The sequence below is a fragment of the Equus przewalskii genome, chromosome X, assembly GCF_037783145.1.
Source record: "Equus przewalskii isolate Varuska chromosome X, EquPr2, whole genome shotgun sequence".
Taxonomy (NCBI): Eukaryota; Metazoa; Chordata; class Mammalia; order Perissodactyla; family Equidae; genus Equus; species Equus przewalskii.
Window position 1 is genome coordinate 66,240,774 of NC_091863.1, and position 19,709 is coordinate 66,260,482.

Sequence of the window (19,709 nt, forward strand, 5' to 3'; positions counted from 1 at the left end):
ATATTTTCAGAAGTGGGTGGCCAGGTCCCTCTTCCTAGTCTGTCTTAGTCTGGAAGCTCTGCTGAAACCTGTCCACCATGGGTGACCCTGCTGGTATTTGAAATACTGGTGGCATGGCTTTCAGCAACAGAGCAACATGAAGCTGCCACAGTATGACAACCAAGAGATGGGTGGTGTGGTTCCCTGACCGGGAAACAGACCTGGGCCACAATGATGGGAGCACTGACTCTTAACCGCTAGACCACCAAGGCTTGCAATATTTACCTCATATCTCTAGAATTCTTAAAATGTCACTTTAATTGATCCATATTATTGTTCCTTTTCATTAACATAGTGTATCAGTTAGAACACTCTTGGCTGCAAGTAACAGAACACCCAACTAAACATAGCTTAAATAGCAGAAGTTTATCAATAAATATCATATAAAAAAATGTCTGAAGTTAGGTAACCCCAGACTTACCTTAGTAGTTCAATAAGGCCATCAAGGACCTAGGTTCTTTTCCATTTTTCCACTCTGTAGCTTCCAGTGTATTAGGATGGCTCTACCCATGGGTGCAAGATGACTGTAGCCATTCCAAGCATCACATCCTGATACACCTGTACGCAAAGAAGGAAGAAAGGGGGCTGCAAGGGAAAATAGCCCTTTTCTTTTCATTAAGAAGGAATATTTCCTGAGAAACCCCAGCAGACTTCTCTTTATGTCTCATTGGTTAGAATCATTTCGTATGGCCACATCCAGCTGCAAGGTAGGCTAAGATAGCAATAACTGGCACTTTCAGCCCTTGTTGGGGGGAAAAAAGGCTTTTGCCTACATAAAAGAAGGTGTTCGTTGGGCTGGGGAGGGAGAATAATTTACTGTTGGATTTGTAACCACCATGTGTGCCTCACATAGATAATTTATAGTTAACCTTAATGTCTTAGAAAGGTAGCGATGAAGAAGGAAGATACTATCTACTCCCATAGTAAACAGGATATGTTAGCTGACATGTTTTCTTCCCACAACTTGTCTGCTACTGTGCTTCTGAAAACTCACCATATGGCAGGACTTTCCAAGTTGGCCACAGTGAATTTGTTTCCTATTGGTTGGAAGCTTCAGGAGAGTAGATTTTGGTTTAATAAAAGAAAGACTATTTCTGACAGAGCTGGCTGCTTCCAGAGGGTCTGAGTTACCTGTCACCAGAATGTTTAAGCAGAGCACTTTAGTGACAATAGTAATCCATAAATTCTGAACCAAAGGAAACTGAGATTCATCTCTAAAGCCAGGGTAATTTTGTAGAGGGGATTCAGGCAGAGGTTACGTAGAGAGTTAGACTCTATTTACTGTGGTTCATAACCATTTGTATCTTATTTCTTAATAAACACTCTAAAGACTTGGTTCTCATGGCAATAGAAATAAACATAAAATTTCCATTTTTCAAAAATGGGTTTATATATTCTCATAATATTGTACTAATGCGATTAAATACATATTTTACTACTATAAGTATTGTAAAACAAGGAGATTATTTTTAAATGAGATAGAATTATTGAAAACAAGTAAGTTATACTGGGTCAATGTGGGCCAGGTAGATAAAAAATTGTCTGTATTAACAGGTGGCATGAAGATTCAACCTGGCACTCTCATGAAACTACCATTTTATTGTTTGGCAGAAAGAAGGAGTGTAGAGTAAAGTACAATAATGGATAAATTCCAGCAGGAAATAGAACATAAAATACACTTGCCAGTAGGTAGAGGAAATAGTAGATTTTGAGATACACAGGAGGTACAAGGTTAACAACTTATCAAAATGTCCCAGATGGAAAATATATGGTAGGTAATATTAGCAGAATGTGAACTGACATCCTGACAAATGTGAACTTGAGGAGAGAGAGAGACAGGGAGAGAAAATGAATGAGGGAGAGAGAATCCTAATGAAAGTCTGCTGTACAGCTGGATTACGTCTGTGTCTGTTGCCCTGCCTAATACTTCCTTCCCTGTCTCCTCTTTATTTCTCTTCTTGGCAACTATCCTTAATTCTGTTTCTCTCTTTCTGCCCTCTTCCACTCCTTTTTTTTCTTACTCTTTTTTCATCTCTTCTCCTTGCCAAGAATACTCAATAATGTTTTCAGATTATTGCTTAGCAGTCCTGGTGGCTGTAAAGTCAAAGATCGCTGATGTTGAACAGGGTTGAAAACTGCAGTCGTAGCAGCATATTTCAAGCATGAGGTGTTTTTTTGCAGGGGGAGCAAATGATAAGACATTATGAAACCTAGCACGAAGATGAACAAATAGTTCTTGTAAGTAACAAATAGCTTTGACTGAACTCCAGCAGTATACAGCTCATCAAGTCATGTATGTTCTATATATAGGAACTGGAGATATAGAGAAGCAAGTGTACAACCAAAAAGTTAACTAGTAATTTGCTCAGGCTGGAGGGGAAAAGTTCAAAATCCATGTTCACTTATCTCGTATATAAACCACTCTCAATCTGTTCACTGATCGCCTCTCATAATCGCAGTAGTCTTTAAGCGCAGTTGTTAGGACTGCTTGTGTTTCATGATGGTGGATTGCATGTCTATATTGACTCGAATTCTGCTCATCTCCTGCTGTTTTCTGACTGTACATTGTGCACAACGTAAGAAAATTTTAAATTGCTTTATTTCCATAGGTTGCAGATGTAAAGAATTAATTAGATTTTAATTAGAGAGGGAATCAAGGCTGCAGTAGGTAGCTAAGGGACTAAACAGTATTCCAAGCAAAGTTTTGTTGTTAAAAATTCACAAACCTGAAAGTATCTGATTTTTTGTGTGTTTATTTTTAGAATGGATAAATAATTGTTTTCTCTTGAAGCTAATGTGTTTGTCTCTGTCCTTTGAGGTAAATATAAAAAATTCTATGGATTACCAACTAAAATTTTTACTTGTGTCAATAATAGTGGTTGTTTTAGGCTACTTATATTTAACACTTTGTTTCTCATAATATATAAAGGTTGTACTTTATTTTTCATAGAATTTTGGCTCTGCAATGTGTTCAATACAAACATATACTTACTTGATGTAATAAAAACCATGTGAATCCCTACAAAAGGAAATAGATATCTAAAGAAATAAATTATATAATCACATCCGTCTATAGAACATAGCCTAAAATCTTTGCCAAGCCAAGAAGTACAATTCTTTTTCAAAACATTGCCCACTGAAAGCAGATGTGACTTAAATTTCTCCAAGCAACACCATTTGAGCCACTAGTCTGGTGAGGGATTTTTGCAGTGTTGGGCAGTTAGATAGTCAGTGGAGCATTTTGATCAACTGAAGTTGTTTCCTTATTCAAAGATTAGAGTGAAACTGTTTTAAAGTACTGTACTATGTTTTCACTTAAAAATTCTATTATGAGACTGGCCCAGTGGCGTAGTGGTTAAGTTCTCACACTCTACTTTGGCAGCCCAGGGTTCGCAGGTTTAGATCCCAGGTGCAGACCTATACACTGCTCATCAAGCCATGCTGTGGCAGGTGTCCCACATACAAAATAGAGAAAGACTGGCAAAGATGTTCGCTCAGGGCTAATATCCCTCACCAAAAATAAAAAATAAAAAAATTCCATTGTGTTTTCTGATGTCACCCTTTCATTTCTTTTAGAAATTCTTTTATGTAGCAAAATCAGTGTATCATATTTTACGTTAGGGAAAAAATATGCTATCCAAAAGGCAAGCAGTTTTTCTTTGGATTCTATAGGGCTGATCTTATCAGAGACATTTTCCCTTCTTGCTCACCACAGTAACCTCAAACAGATACTCAGAGCCCTGAGACTCAGGCAATCTGAAATCTCACACTATATTATCTCTTCTTTGTGTTTAGGCTGTCAGAAGGTCAAAATAGTTCTCCCTTTCTTGGAATTAGAGTTTTTGTTCATGTTTAGAGGTTTTGTGACTCCTAATAAATTTCCTACTCACTGATTTTCAGACTCTAGAATACCTTTTCTCAGTCCAGATTGCTGGAAGGAATACTGTAGCCATATTATTGGCAGAATGACTCTCCAGGGTAGCCTTAGAAATATTAAAAAACCATTAAGGGTTGAGGCTGAGGTGCCTGCTACCCCCAGTAGCCTACTAGTACTACTATTTGTCTCAATCAGGGCACTTTGAGACTGGAGAGAGCAGTAGTAATAATTATTCCAGGACAACAGGCGTAAACTGGAACTGTTCTAGCTAACCACGATATATGTTGACTTTATCTTTAGATATACTGTTTTGTCTTCCCTTTGCCAGAGATGATACTCAAATTTAGTCCAAAAGAATTTTGTTTCAAATGTTGGATGTCCTTTGGGCTATAATGCTGTGTATTGACTGTTTTTAAAGCCATGCTGTGAAAATCACCAGGTACAAAATAATAGAATGAAATCACGTTTGTTGTTCGTCTTGATTTTTGGAAACTAGTACTTGAAAATATATTTGAATATTCCCAAAGTACCACAAAGCTATCCTCAATTTCATATTTTACGATTCTTTAACATGAATAGTTTTTCTAACATGCAGAACTTCTCACATGTGTATCAGCCAACTCTGAAACATTTGTTCTATATTGTTGAGGACTTTTTTGAATGTTGTCATTTACAGCCAATTGTACATCTGTGACTGACTTTGATGACTGTCCAGGGAATACAACAGGTTTTTGTCCAGAGAACATTGTTTGTACATGCAAAGATGGAGAGCCTTTTTGCAAGTAAGTGGTTATATATGCTGTAAAAGCAGAGTAAGCACAACATATTGTAAGTAATAATTCACTTTGTTTTTGCCTGTTTGCTGTATTCAATGATGCAATACTTGTTTTAAAATGATATTTTAATCAGAAATGGCTCCTATACATACAGCACTATTGTTGTAGATACCCTAAACTATTTTAATATACTGTTTTAAAAACAATATAATAAAAATTAAAACATTAACTGAGACGATTTATTTTAACTTAAGAGATTAGCACCATTCAAAACTGCTTTCCTCAGACAGATTTTTTAAAGATGTTACATATATTCATAAATAAACGATTTTACTGTTCTAAAGAAGAAAAGTTTAAGGTGTGCCTCATGTTATGCAATGGCAATAATCCTGACATCTTATGTGTGAATGAAGTTTTTTGTAAATCAAGAAATACTTTAAATGCACTGTGACTCCCCCTCTTTGCTTCCAGGTTTACTTTTTATAAAAAACTGTGTTCTTTGAGTCATAGATAATTTTTTCCTTTATAAGTTAGGCAGAGTTTTTACTTGTTCTGACCATAAAAATGAGACTAGTTCGGTAGAAAATGAGAAGAAGACCTAGGAAAGAAGATAATATAAGAATAATAAAGAGTGCATATGTGAGAGAAACAGAGGATAGGTGGGGAGGGGGCAATAGTGAAAGGTGTTCCAGGGTCCATGCCTCTTGAACTGAATTTTGAAAAAAGATAGTAAGAAAACCAGGTGTAGGCAAAGGAACCAGTATGGGCAAAAGCACTGAGGTTTGAGAGAATTTTATGTTTGGAGAAATGTGAATAGTTTGCACACCATGCTCTGCACATACTAAATGATAGTATTTTCAGTTCCTCAAGTGTACTATTTTCTCTCTCACTTTTGGATGTTCACATGTACTACAACTTCTCTCTATTACTCTTCCTTCACCGTCCTTCCTCTTACCACAGCTCTTCTTCCCTTGATAAATTCCTACCTAACCTTCTAGACGAAGCTCCATCATACTGCTAACACAGCACTTAAACCGCTCTGCTGCAATTTCTTTGAATGTAGGTTTTATGTTTCCTTTGTGAGAGCACCACAAAAACAAGAATTTAGTCTTATTTTTCTTCAGCATCTAGCATAATGCCTGCCATATAGAAGGTGTTCTGCAATGATTTGTTGAATGAATCAGTCATTCAATGGGAATGGTTGCTCAATAGTGCAAAATATTGCAAGAATTTTGAAGACGAAAAGTGATTTTAAAAAGCTATTGGATTTAGCATTTAAGATTTGTTGGTGATACCCTTTGAAAATATTGTTCCAAGATTGAGATAAGAATACAAGCCAGATTGCAAAATTACATTCAAGGAGTGGGAAGTAAATGTTATACAGCAATGAAAAAAATATATATGTCATTTGACGATTATAATGTTATTTGCAAACTTATAGTTAGAGGAGTTCTGGAGGCATCTAATCAACATTTTGGCTAAATGCTAATTACCCTTTACCTATCTTTATAATCTTTATTACAAGCATTTGCCTCATTTGTTTTACAAGTCTTTACAATTGCCACATCACGTTGACATTATCCCTTTTTCGAAATTTTTCTCCATCAAGTTGATTCAAACAAGTTACCTCAACTTATTTTACTGGTGGATCTCAATGTGGAGCATAACTGCTCTGGACTTGGTGTGCCTGTGCATATATATATATGTATCTGTCAAGTTCTTTGAATGTCTACCTGATGATCAAGGATCATTTTTATTACTAAATATATTTAGCACCACACAGTTTGAGTCAGTTATTTTGACATTGTTAATCAGAGTTAGGCAGTAACAAATCAGAATTGAATGTATCAAGCTAAATGATGTAATCATTACTTTTAAGTTCTTAAAACATTTTGATGGCATTGCTGAAATTGTCTAAGGATACACATACTACCAAACACTGTCCACACCACTACAGGCAAATCATACACACACACGTTCCAAATGTTTCATTCAAATAAAGAATGAACAAAAGCCAAACTCAAAATTTGTTTAAAAGATAGAAAACTAAACAAAACTGGCCAAACTAAGAACACAAGCCTGACATATACTTTTAAAATTTTCAGTCATGTTTTATTTCAAAGAACTACATTTTACATTGTTACAAATAGAGTAAAAATTATTTAATTTCAGATTTAAAAAAAAATTCAACTAACTCTGATCCCCTACCTCCATAATTGTAACAAAAATGAGAATCAGTATTGTAAGAGATCTAAACAGAATTCGAATCTGGTTTTGTTGTTTTTATTGAGGTATAATTGACATACAAAAATTGCACACATTTAATGTACACATCCTTGATGAGTCTGGACATATGCAGACACCAACGACACCATCACCACAACCAAGGCACTAAACATATCCATCACCACCAAAAATTTATTTCCATGTGTTCTTTTGTGATATCTTTTCTCTTTTTTTGTAAGAATACTTAACGTGAGATCTATCCTTTTAACATATGTTTAAGTGCACAATTCTGTACTGTTAACTCTAGGTATTATGTTGTACAACAGATGTGTAGAACTTCTTTATCATGAATAACAGAAACTTTATACCCATTGAAAAACAATTCCCTATTTCCCCCTCCCCTCAGCCCCTGACAACATCCATTCTACTCTCTGCTTCTATGAGTTTGACTATTTTTATTTGGAACAGTTAAACTATCTCTCAACCAATGTTCACATTTCTCACATACTTACTAGTCATTGAGAAAAAAAACGTAGACTACATTTTAAATGTATTTTATACAACAGTTTTATTTCCCATTGATGATAAGAAAAAAAAAACATTTACATACCACCCAGGATTGCTATGAGAATTAAATAAGATAAAATATTTAAAATTCCTTGCATAGTAACTGGCTCAGAGAGGTGCTCCGAAAAGTTAGTTCATTTCTTCTCCCTAGCCTCTACGATGCTCAGCTCAATTGTCAATTCTCAGTCTTCATCTTACTTAACCCATCAGCAGCACTTAATATAGTTGATCACTCTCTCCTCCGTGAATTTTCACTTGGCTTCCAGGATATCCTTCTCTCCTGTTTTTTTCCTTCTGCCTCACTGTCCACTTCTCAATTCCCTTTGCTAGTCTCTTCTCTTGCCCCCACCTACTTAGTGTTGGAGTGTCCCAGAGCTTAGTTCTTCATCCTCTTTATCTATACTTCCTCCCTTGGTGATCTCATCCAGTTTCATGTTTTAAATACCATGCAAGCTGGGAAAATTCATACCTCCAGACTCAGATATATAACTGCATACTCAACATCTCCACTTTGATATCTAACATCCATTTCAAAATCAACAAGTACAAAACTGAACTCCTCAACTCCCATCACCACCTCAAACATGTTCTTTTTGCCATCTTTTCCATGTCAATTGATGGCAACTTCATCCTTTTGTTTGCTTAGGCCAAAAACCTTAAAGTCATTCTTCAGTCCTCTTTTTCTTGCACATTCTACTTCCTGTCCATCAGGAAATCCTGTTGTTTCTGCCTTAAACACATAAGCAGAAATCAACCATTTTTTTTACCATTTCCCCCACTGTTACCATTCTGGTCTAAGCCATTTTGGTCATCTCTTGCCTAGATTACTGAACAGCTTTGTGGCCTTTCTCCCTGCTTCTGCCTTTGTCTGTTATAGTCTGTTTTCAGTACTGTAGAAAACAGAGTGATATTTTTTTTTAAAGATGTTTTTATTATTTTTTTCCTTTTTCTCCCCAAAGTCCCCCGATACATAGTTGTATATTCTTCGTTGTGGGTCCTTCTAGTTTTGGCATGTGGGACGCAACCTCAGCGTGGTTTGATGAGCAGTGCCATGTCCGTGCCCAGGATTCGCACCAACGAAACACTGGGCCAACCTGCAGTGGAGCGCGCGAACTTAACCACTCAGCCATGGGGCCGGCCCCCAGAGTGATCTTTTTAAAACAACCTAGATCATGTCACTCTTCTTCTCAAAACCCTGGAATTGTTTCTCATTTCACTTAGTGTAAAAGTCAAGGTCCTTACAATCACCTACAAGGTCTTTCATGTCTAGTCTCCTTCTCTCTTTGGCCTTATTGTCTTTGATACTCCTCTAACCCACTGTGCTTCAGCCACACTGATTTCCTTGTGTTCCTCAAACATGTACGCACCCTCTCTCCTGTTTTCAGAACAAAGAGCCTTTGTTCTTGCTGTTTCTGTTGCTTGGAATGCTCTTCTCCCAAAATATCCTATGGCTAACTTCCTCACCTCCTTCAGTCTTTCTTCAAATGTTACTTTCTCAATGAGGCCTGCCCTTTACTACCCTATTATATCACAGCAACCTGTCTCACTATCCTACCCTGCACATTGCCAATCCCCCTTACCCTGCTCTACTTTTTCTTTTTTCCTTAGCATTTATCACCTTTAAACATTCTAGATAATGTACTAATTATGCTTATTTTTGTTGTCTGTCTTCCTTTGCTACATTTTAAGCTACTTGAGGACATAGATATTTGTTTTATTCACTGTTCGATCTAAGGTGTCTGGAACAGTACTTGGCATGTAGTAGGCACCCAATAAATGTTGTTAAATAAATGAATGAAATGTTGTTGCTTAATAGATTATTCCTTTGTGATTCATTTCTAAGCTAAACAACAAATATACCCTTGCAAAAGCCTTTTTTCTAGGAAGAAATCCATGAGGCTTGATAAGACATATTTTTCAAATATATTTTGACATCCTTAAATGAATGACATTATGTTACATATTAGAAGCCATGTCCTATTGAGTAGATTACTACTTATTTGAAGCTGGTAGATGCATTTTCCTACAGAATCCTAGACAACCAGAGCTATAAAAGATTATAGTAATGATTTAATCAGTCCCTTCATGTCATCCATGACAGTACTCTTTAATATATTGGAACAATACAAACCAAGAGTAACTTACTGAGGATCTGACATTTACTATTCAACTGGGTAATCCTTTATCAATTCTATAGGAGACAATGAAGCAACCTCTAAAGATACTACATGAACTAACCTCCCCATTAGTCATTCCCTTGGAGGATGGTGAGAAGTCATATTATTCCTCTCCACAAACACATAGACATTTCTACGTGGGTGTATGCCATGCCAGTTCAGTCTATGCTCCAGAGAATTACATTCAGGTTATTTGGCAGAGTTTTAAGGCTTCATAAAAACACACTAGAAGTTCGTATATGAGTCACGTATTTCTATAAACATAGAGGAGGAAAATCTGGAGCCATGGGAAAGATGGGGGCAGGCCGATTTTGCTGGCAGATATTCTGTCCTCACCTCCTCATGTTTTTTCTTGTATTCACTGTAGAGTGGCAGAGTTAGTCTGTTAAACTGCATTCATCGCGGTAGGAATGGGTAGGGGGAACACCCAGCCTGCAGTTACAGAATTGGTAGACTAGGTTCCTTCGAACTATTTTTATAGCACTGACAGAACTAAAGTAGCCAGAGTGAATAGAGATATGAGCAGCGGGCAAAATGCGGATAGTTTTAAAAGCAGTCTTGAGACAGCCCTTCTGGGTGATCCCTTCTTTTTTCCATTTCTAAGTGCCACATCTTCATTAGCTAATGGTTGGGAAATCCTGACAGCCTTCTGTATGCTGACTCAGCGTGTTCAAACCTGTAGGTTTTTGAGTTTGCTTAAGTGGAAAATGGGACAACATAAATCTCTTGAGGGCCTTAAAGGGAAACCTCATGGTTGAGTAACAATGAAAGATTTCATTCATTCAGGGGAGACTTATTTTTTCTAATTTGTCAGCTTTTTCTATCTCTATTATCTCTATCTAGATGTCCAAATTTCAGAGGTCAATGGGGAAATTATTGGTACATGGGGGCGAAATGTGACCAACTCTGGAATACTCTGGACCTGATTTTAGTAGCAGTGTTGCCTGGAATAGGACTGGCTTTAATAGTTGGTGTAACAATCCAGACTATCCACTACTGTAAAAAGAAGTCGAAGAAGAATATAAATGATCACCGGTAAGAAATTTCTAAGTACCTCTGAGAATGATGGGAAATATCTTGTGAGATCAGCAAATGACTCAAGAAATAATGAATATCATTTATCATGCCTACAGCTGGTATGTTCTCTTTCATATTCATCAACGTTTAATTAAATTCAAACAAAAGTCTGGATAACCAAATACATTTTGTTCAGGATTTGGATACAGAAAAAACTGGAAAGCCCCTTCCTCAGATAAAAGCCAAGTGTAATTCATTAAAGAATTGTCCTACTTCAGTGCCTTCCTTCCACCAAGGCAGTATTTGTGTGCACCACACATACTCTCCTAAGAGTCGGGGGTGGGGGGTGGGGTGGGTGTGCTGCTGTACCAGTATCTCCTACTCACCCCCAACCCCCAGCAACAATGTCAGAGAAATGGAAAGAGGAATCCAATAGACTTGACCATAATCTGACTCTGTTTGGGTAAATCTCTTCACCTTACTGAGCTTCAATTTCCTCATCTATAAAATAGAGATTACTATAATCTGGCCTACCCACCTCACAGAGATGGTGAGAATGACACTGAAATAACAATCATTTACTGAGAGTTTACTATGTGTGTCAGGCCGAATTATAAATGTTTCATACCTATCAATTTATTTAATCCTCACAAGAACCCTATAAAGTACAGATGAGATTACTCAGGCACAGAGAGATCAAATAATTTGGCTGAGGTTACAGGGCTAAGTCTGTTCCCAGGCAATCTGGCTCCTAGGCCTAAACTCTTAACCCCCATGCTATCCTAATGGAATCTCATGAGATAAAACAGTGCTTTGAAAGCTGTGAAGTCCTGCTCCATGCCTTTTATTTCTTTGTTTAAAAGCAAACAGTAGCCTTTATACTTTGCACTGCTTCTGAATGATAGAGGTATGAGGCGTAAATACCAGTAAGGTAAAATCTCATCAATTTTTATATCAGTTAATTCAAATTAGCATCTACTTTGAAGTATCATTCTCCAGTGTCAAGATAATGTTACCCTTTATGTAATATGAGGATAGTTTGAAATATTACATTAAAATTGGAAGTGGCTGCTACTGTGAGCCTCGCACTTCTAAGAACAGGCTTACAAATTGCAATAAAATCAACAATTTGAGCAGGCTCAGATATTTGTCTCTGGGAGGGGTGAGATAAACTCTCCGACCTTTCTGTTGTTTCAAAATCCTAATTTTTGTTTGCACCATCATTCCATACTCTTTAAAGTATCATGTGGTACACATGTACATATGCATAAAGTCAATGCTAACCAACATTAACTTTGTAAATTGAAGTTAATATGGAGAATTTCTTATTACCACTTAGGTTGGAAACCTCCTGAGATTTTAAAGAATCATTATAATTAGAAATCATACCTGTAAACAAGTCACCATTTAAACATTCTCCATAACTTTCCTACTCCAAAGCTTTCTAGAATACTGGATTTGTATTCTCATCCTCTCTTTTCTAGTAAGTGGCTATGACTTTGAGTGGATCACTTAGCTCCAGTTTCCTCCATTTAAGTGGGGAGTTGAGTAATACATATCCTACTTTTCCATAGTTATGAGAACCAGATGAAATTATTAATGGAAAACTGCATTGAGAAGCAAAGACAAAACAAAAAGCTTGATTATAAATCAGGATAGTAGTAGCATTCAAAGCATTTGGGGTTACTAATAGGCTTCTTGGGTAAAGAATTAAACTGCCTTATTTTCCTCCAGTTAAAATATAATTTAGTTTGAGCTCCTTTTTTTCCTCTCTGCCATTCTCTGAATTGTGAGTTGACAGAGTGATTCTGTATATAATCTGGGAGATTCCCTAGTATAGTGGGAAAAGTCTGGGCATAAAGCCAGACAGACTGGGCCTCATGTCCCTGCTCTCTAAATCACTGACTGTGTGGCTTTGGGGAATTTCCTTGAAATTTCTCAGGCTCAGGTTTCTCATCTGCAAAATGGAGTTAATAATACCTATCTTTCAGGCTTTTTGTAAATATTCAAATAAGATAATACAATATTTTGTGAAATAAACTGATGTCTGAACAGTTGGATCAAAAAATAAAATGGATTAATGGATGGATAGATAGGCAGATATATGTTAAAGAAAGTATAGTAAAATGTTAATGATAAAGTCGAGGTGGTAGATACATGGACATTCACCACAAAATCCAACTTTGCTATATGTTTGAAAATTTTTGTTAAAAAATTAGATGATGTTAAGCAAAACACTTTGAACATGGAAAACATTCAACAAATGGTAGCCATTATTATTCTTTCTCTTGGCTATCTATAATAATAGAGTCTTAAGATGGGAGCACTCATTCTGTATTGTCAAAAATGAGTTTATCAAAAAGGTAATTTATAGTCAATTAAACAAATGCTCTATGCTAACTATGTTTTTTTTTTAAATTAATGTGCCAGAGGACAGAAGAGTTTATCAGGACTCCAACTTCAGCATAATTCTGCATATACTTTTGATACTGCTATGAGACCTTCTCAACCCGATCAAGGCCAGGTAAACACTAAAACTCATTTGTCAGATAAACGAAGTTTATAGAAGACACCAAAGAGAGAATTGCCTTGGAGAAACAAAACAAAACAAAAACGTTGGGAGATTAAAAACGTAGTCAGAGACAACAAAATGAAGTGTTATCAGAAGATCAAATTGCACAAATATGGAATGGGAGATGACAGGTTATTTATCAGTAAAGTACAGGCCAGGCCTGGGGCAAATTACACTGGGAGTGCTCTCTACTTCTTTCCATCATTTGTTTCCAGGTAAAATCAAGTTAAAACACATATCAAAGACAACTTGGGGAAAGTTAAAACACATATCAAAGGGGAAGGAAATCACTAAAACAGGGCCAGAAAGATGTGGATAAAAGGACAAGGATTTGAGCCACGTGGCTTTTCTTTTTGGACTAGCTGAAAATCTCTTCTTATCTAATAATATGTTCTCAGTAGCACAGAGTCTCTAAAACAGAAGAATTGTGGGGATCTCTTCAATTCACTGTACTTTAGGAACAGCTCTGAATACAGAAAAAGGTCTGAGGGTCATATTTGACCACAAGTATCGAAAGCAGCAGCAATACTTTTATTGTTTTTAAATCAAATAAATAATTAGTAAGATACCACAAAATCATCTTTTTGTTATGGTATATTAAGTCTTAGACTATGCCCAATTATGATCTCTATATTTTAAGGAAGACCAACATTGAGATTACAGAACTCCAGCCTCAGTACAATTCTACATATGTACCTGATATGGTACTTTCTCAATAATATCAAGGTCAGTTAAGACTGAAACTCATGAAAAGGTTGAGATAAAAAGTTGATAAAGGGTTGATGAATGAAGGACAGTGGTCAGATATTTTCTACTAAAGTCAGAACAGTTAAATATTTGGACTTAAATTGTAGTATGATGGGTTTATGTGTGTGTATATTATACATATACATATATATATGTGTATACATAATTTTTCAAAAAAGAAAAGAAGGTTAAGGTACTCTGGGCGAATATACTGTGGTGATTAATGTTGACGTCTCCAAAAGGCTAACTCTAGGGCTGTCAAATTTTCTCTTGAAGTGACCAATTGTTTTGTAGATGGACCCTAAGAGTTAGGGGTGCCATTCCTTTTCTAAGAATTCACTTACTCTTAGCCTCCCTAGTTACTTCTACCACCCACCTATTTTTTCAAATTTCCCAGTTGACCTTCTCATCTTCTCTCCACTCATGATCCTTTTTAACCTAGTGCTATACAAGCTCTAATTGTGGATAAAATTCACGAGGAAAGCCAAGTCATTTGTGCTGTGTTCAATAAATGTTACTCTCCCTTTCTTCGGTCCCAATCTTCCTATGCTAAATGTCTGCTTGAGTTCCTGTTACATCCATCTGAATACTTCCACTGTAGACCCTTTCTCTTCAGTTCTGTGACCATTTCCTAAACTTCCCTTGACAGGCACACCACAGGTGAACCACCATGCCTGGTCTCAATCTATCATATTCTCTTCTTGATTGTTTCCCAAAGTCGGAGGAATTAAGAAACAAAAATGGACTACAGGTTAACAATTTAATAGAGAACTAGGAAACTTACCAGTTGAGTTAAACTTTAGAAAGGTGTCCCGATGTGCTGTGCTCTGAATGTACATTTAAAATATTGACTTTGGCATGTAATGACTTCTCAGAAGCTAATGCCCAGATCAAGTCTCCATAGAACTGAATAATGCTTTTTCATGCAAATTCATCACTATTTTCTTTATTCAGCTAGCTCACACACCAAGAACCAGGAATTAATAAGCAGAGCCTGAGTTCACTCTTGAATTGTCAACGTTAATCTTTTCTAATTGACTTAACAATTAGATATGAGTGGGTGGAGGTAAGACTACATATTTGCTACCTCTTCTTCATCCCACCCTCACCCCACTTTTACATTTAGCACAGCGTAGCTTGTGGCTTTCAAAGTTGTTACAATCCTAGCATGAGCATATAATTAGAAATTCCAAGATATTCTGTGAATCTCTGGCAGAAAAGTGTGCTGCGTAGTTTAGTCCTGTGAGAAGAATTCACCATTGCCTTTGTTATTTATTTTTGGTGGTTGTTCTGATCATAAACATGATTTTAAAGTTTATCTCCCTTTAAAACGAAGCTTACATGGCATGGTTCAGCCCTTTCTACAGGATATAGCATGTCTGAATTATTTTCACCTAGTGAAAATATACAGCAACTACGTCAGGGGAGAAAAAAATCCTACACTTGTTAGAGACCAAGATAATGAGCATAATCTGAACAGCATAGAAATAAATACTGATATGGCTTAAAAAGCATATAATAAATCATATAATAGAGGCAAAAAATACTGAGAAATACTCACTGAAAAAGAAGAATACTTTGACTAACAATAAGATTTTCTAAATTTGGCAGTGATAATCACAAACTTACCAAATAGCTAGATATATTGTGTTTTCAAATAGAATAAATTGAAAGTGGGAGGAGATGATGAGCTAAGGTTTAAATTATCCATTTACTAAATACACAAAATTATTCTTCTTAGATAATAAATGAAAATAATATCCAATAAAGTGTTCTCAACATTTCTGAGAATATTATCATAATTTAAAAAATTTCTCATTAGAAGCTGTTAATATCATCTTCAAATAGTTATCAAGAACTTCACTACAGATGGCACGGTGCAAATTGTGATAATCTCCAGATCACTGCTACATTTTCAATATGCACTATCATTGGATATGTACATTAGCTCTACCTTATCAGTAAAGGACTAGTCACAGTATTTGCATAGTTAAAGCCTTATGTTATGGCACTTACCTAATTCATTAAATTAATTGTTCAAGACAACTGGTTATGTAAAGTGAACCAGAAATCAGCAAAGTAGAAACAACATCTTTAGTGTGATTATTTTTTTCAACAGTCCAATGTTTTGCTTAGGAAAAAAAAACTATTGACTAGAAACACTAAAGGAACCCTAGTAACTGAAAAGGCAGTATTATTCTTCAGCATTTTATCTTTGTTTTCTTCAAATCAGCAGTGGTAACACTTAGTTTCCACTAAATATTAGTTCAATTGGTTTAAAAGATGATAGAAAGCAATCTTATGCACTGATGAAAAGTATATAGTATATCTTATGATCTTAGACTAATGTCCACAGCAGGAAAGAACAATTAGCAAAGTCACAAATTATCCTTCAGTTTTCTCTTTCATTTTAAAGTTTTTATTCTGTTTTGTATAAAGCCAGGTTTCATGCCTTGAGAAAATCAGGAATTTCCATATGAAAGTGTTAACTGAGTTTGTATTCTAGTGTAAAATGCAAAACCTGTGAAAGTCAAACATTTGTGACATGCAGATGCAGTTAAAATAATAGTAGTTTTAATCAAGAAACAATATATAAAAGGAAAGAAGTATCTCTGTTAGAGGCCTAGGCAGAGGATCATTTGTGATGTTATTTTTCATGCTATCGTCAACATTGCCTATTACAAGCACTGGGCATACAACAGAAGCTAAATGAGAACTTGAATACATGAATGAAAGCATGAATGAGTAAATGAATATACCCCATGAGTTTTATTCTACTACACGTATAAATTGTCATATATTATCATGTGTGTCATATGTTGATGACCTGGTGACCAAAAAAGGGACCTTTGGAGTCAAGAAAATCTTGCATATTTGGTGACTTGAAACTATGAAATACTGATAGAATAACAGTTTCTCATGGTTACAAACCTCAAATGCAAGCCACTGGTTACAAGGGGACCAAACATGAGAGTTGGCATAAATCAGAGTAAGCCTATTTCCATTTCTGTGTTGTGATCACAAGACATGGGCAGTACACTGTTTAAACGTAAATTAGTAATCTTATTAGAACTAAACATTTCTTTTATTTTTTGTTGCTTACTGTTTAATCTCATAAAATTAAATCGATAGATAATATTAGAGCTTAACTATGAATATTTATTTCTATAATAGCATCAACACATTATTTCCCTCCTGTACTTTCTTGGTATTTTCATTCGAAGGATGTTATTGAAATACAGTTAATGAATACATAATTGTAATCTGAAACATCATTCAAATGTTTTAATGTTTAGAAAATCTTCCCCTTCCAACTCTTGTCTTCAAACTATGATAAGAAAATCTGTGTTCTCTTGCCCATACACGTAAGAGTGTAAATACCCCAAGCCTTAAAAAAGAAGAGACCAAGTGTCTCTCACATTCCGAAACTTTATCATTAAAGATTCCTTCATCAGAAGGGTCACTAGAAAAGAGATTACTCTTTGTCGGGGCTTACCATAAGAATTATTAGACATGAATTGATGACAAGAGAAGTTTGAAAAGAAAAAAACAGCATATTATTAATGCCACATATGATGTGACATTTGGATATTTTCTTCTTTTTAAATCTGTCCTCAAAACTGATTTACTTATTTCCCTTATTGCTATTTAAATACAAGAATTTGGCATTGAGAGCTTATCTCCCGAGACAGTTCTTTGGAAACATTCAACCAAAACAGTGAGAAAAAAATCTGTTGATCATCTGTTTCCTAAGTATTTTGGTAGATTGTGCCCTGTTCAACCGAGGAATTCCCATAATGCCAGACAAGAGATTGGTAGCTCTGGGGCCAATGCCTCTAGGACCAAGGAGCAGGCAGGCTATCCTGTCACAGGGAAACCCTGGAGCTACCCCATCATCTCCATGTTTACTTCTCTAGAAGGCACTTTTTCCGTACTGGGTTAAAGCTGTGGGCTATCAATACTTCACTAAAGCTTGGAGGACTTCCTTGAAGGGGCTTGGTACCATGAAGTGGTGCTTCCAACACCACAACCCAGAGCAGCCCGTGTCAAACAAATAGAACCACTATCTTCAATTAGCCAGTTTTCTTCATCATGTTCATACTGGGCAGCTAAAACCACTAGGCAGGCTCTGTGTCTCGTCAGCCAGAATTTTTAAAAGGCAGTAGAGGCTGTCCTACCCTGAGAAATTTTCTAGCCTGAAAACTTTGTAGCATATAATAAAACTTGGGCATCACCACATGATTCTAATTTTCAATAATGGCAGATATTAAGGCCTGCATCCTATGACTTTTCCAGGATATTTCTCTAACAGGCTACTGCTAGATCTTTAATCTATAGTTAATGGGTGATGAGAGGTGGACCAGATAGAAGAGCTTTAAGTCACTGGTATATAAACAAGAGTGAATGAGATTGTCTAGGGAGAGAATATAGAGTGAGAAGAGAGGAGGATCTAGAATGAGGAACTCCAACACTTACTAGCTGTGTGAACTCAGACAAGTAACTTAACTTTACCAAGTGCCAGTTTTAACATCTAAAACATGAGGACAAAAACCATACCCCTTGGGGTAACTATGTACAGCAACAAATCATTCAATAAACGAGGGCTATAGCTAGCATTATCTTGCTTATGATATGGAGAATAAAGCCTCTTGTGTATATTTCTACATGTTCTGCTCAAAAGAGGATTGTATTAGGTAAATAAATCCTCTCTCATGTGTTTGTGAGCATTAATGACTTAAAAACGATGTCTAAGTCAAATAAACGGTTCTAATGGTTGGCACTATGGAAGTTGAAAGGAGATATATCATTTAATACGTAATTATCTGCACCTAAAAGCATATCTCTTACATTACTTTTGAAGAGATCAATGTGGCCACAATGTACTGAATTATTCACTTCTACGTTAAAAGGAAAGAAAGGAAATTATCAACCAATTATCTTATATCACCTTTCCTTCAAACTCTCTGGAACTTTTACTGGGAGAAAAAAGAAGTCTATATGTGGAAATTTATATAAAAAGGAATATATACATGTATGAGGGGGATATGTAGTGTTTAACCATAACATTTATTCACATAAATATTTATTCAAAGATATTGAGTCACTACATGTCACACTTTGCTAGGTACTAGAGATGTAATGTCAAATAAAACAAACAGTTCTGTCTCTCATGGAGCTTCTAGTCTAGTAAAAAAGACAGATATCCATCAAATAATCATACAAATAAATGTGAAATTATAACTGCAATAATTGTTCAGAAGGAGAGCAATGCTAGGAGAGTTCAAATGTTACATGTAACAGAACAAAAGGGAAAGGAAAGTGCTTTCATTTATTCTATGCCTCAAGTGTTTGACCATTCTATCCTCTCTCCTCACGTTCTCTGTACCTTGTAGACTGGCTGTCTTAATTAGGTTTTATATAGACATGCCCTAAGCAAAATAAATACACAAATACATGAATCAACAATAAAATACTAAATAACTAAAATACAACTTTCAATCTCTACCTTATGTTAAACCACTCTTCTTATATTGCCTAGACTGTATGGCACCATAGATAATGGTAAATGTAAAGAACCTGCTTACAGAGTTATCAGCTAGTTTGGGAGCAGTAAGATTAGATTAGTTTTTTACATCTATAGGATGAACATCTATATTGAAAAGAAAAGCCAAGATAAAGAATGTTTTGAATAAACTCCTAAGCTTCCTTAA

At 35.9% G+C, this 19,709-nt stretch overlaps 2 protein-coding genes across 14 annotated transcripts in view; one reads left to right on the forward strand and one right to left on the reverse strand.

Moving 5' to 3' along the window:
- SATL1 (spermidine/spermine N1-acetyl transferase like 1) overlaps window positions 1-19,709 on the reverse strand; it is a 123,142-nt gene that overhangs the window by 44,682 nt on the left and 58,751 nt on the right. For 8 of the 11 annotated variants that reach the window (XM_070603981.1, XM_070603985.1, XM_070603983.1 and 5 more), the window contains one exon: window positions 461-597. The exons of the other annotated variants lie outside the window; for them this stretch is intronic. The gene's annotated coding sequence lies outside the window, so the exon portion shown is untranslated. The remainder of the gene's footprint in view (window positions 1-460; window positions 598-19,709) is intronic. 11 annotated transcript variants of the gene reach the window in all.
- Window positions 1-19,709, forward strand: part of LOC103555354 (uncharacterized) — a 76,590-nt gene that overhangs the window by 21,351 nt on the left and 35,530 nt on the right. The window contains exons 1-4 of one of the 3 annotated variants that reach the window (XM_070603990.1): window positions 2,424-2,615; window positions 4,593-4,698; window positions 10,506-10,697; window positions 13,110-13,203. In XM_070603990.1, the coding sequence (XP_070460091.1) occupies window positions 2,537-2,615; window positions 4,593-4,698; window positions 10,506-10,697; window positions 13,110-13,203 (471 nt within the window). In that variant the 5' untranslated portion in view covers window positions 2,424-2,536. Of the gene's footprint in view, window positions 1-2,423; window positions 2,616-4,442; window positions 4,699-10,505; window positions 10,698-13,109; window positions 13,204-19,709 lie in introns of those variants that run through there. The other 2 variants (XM_008526824.2, XM_008526823.2) reach the window with 2 other exon arrangements.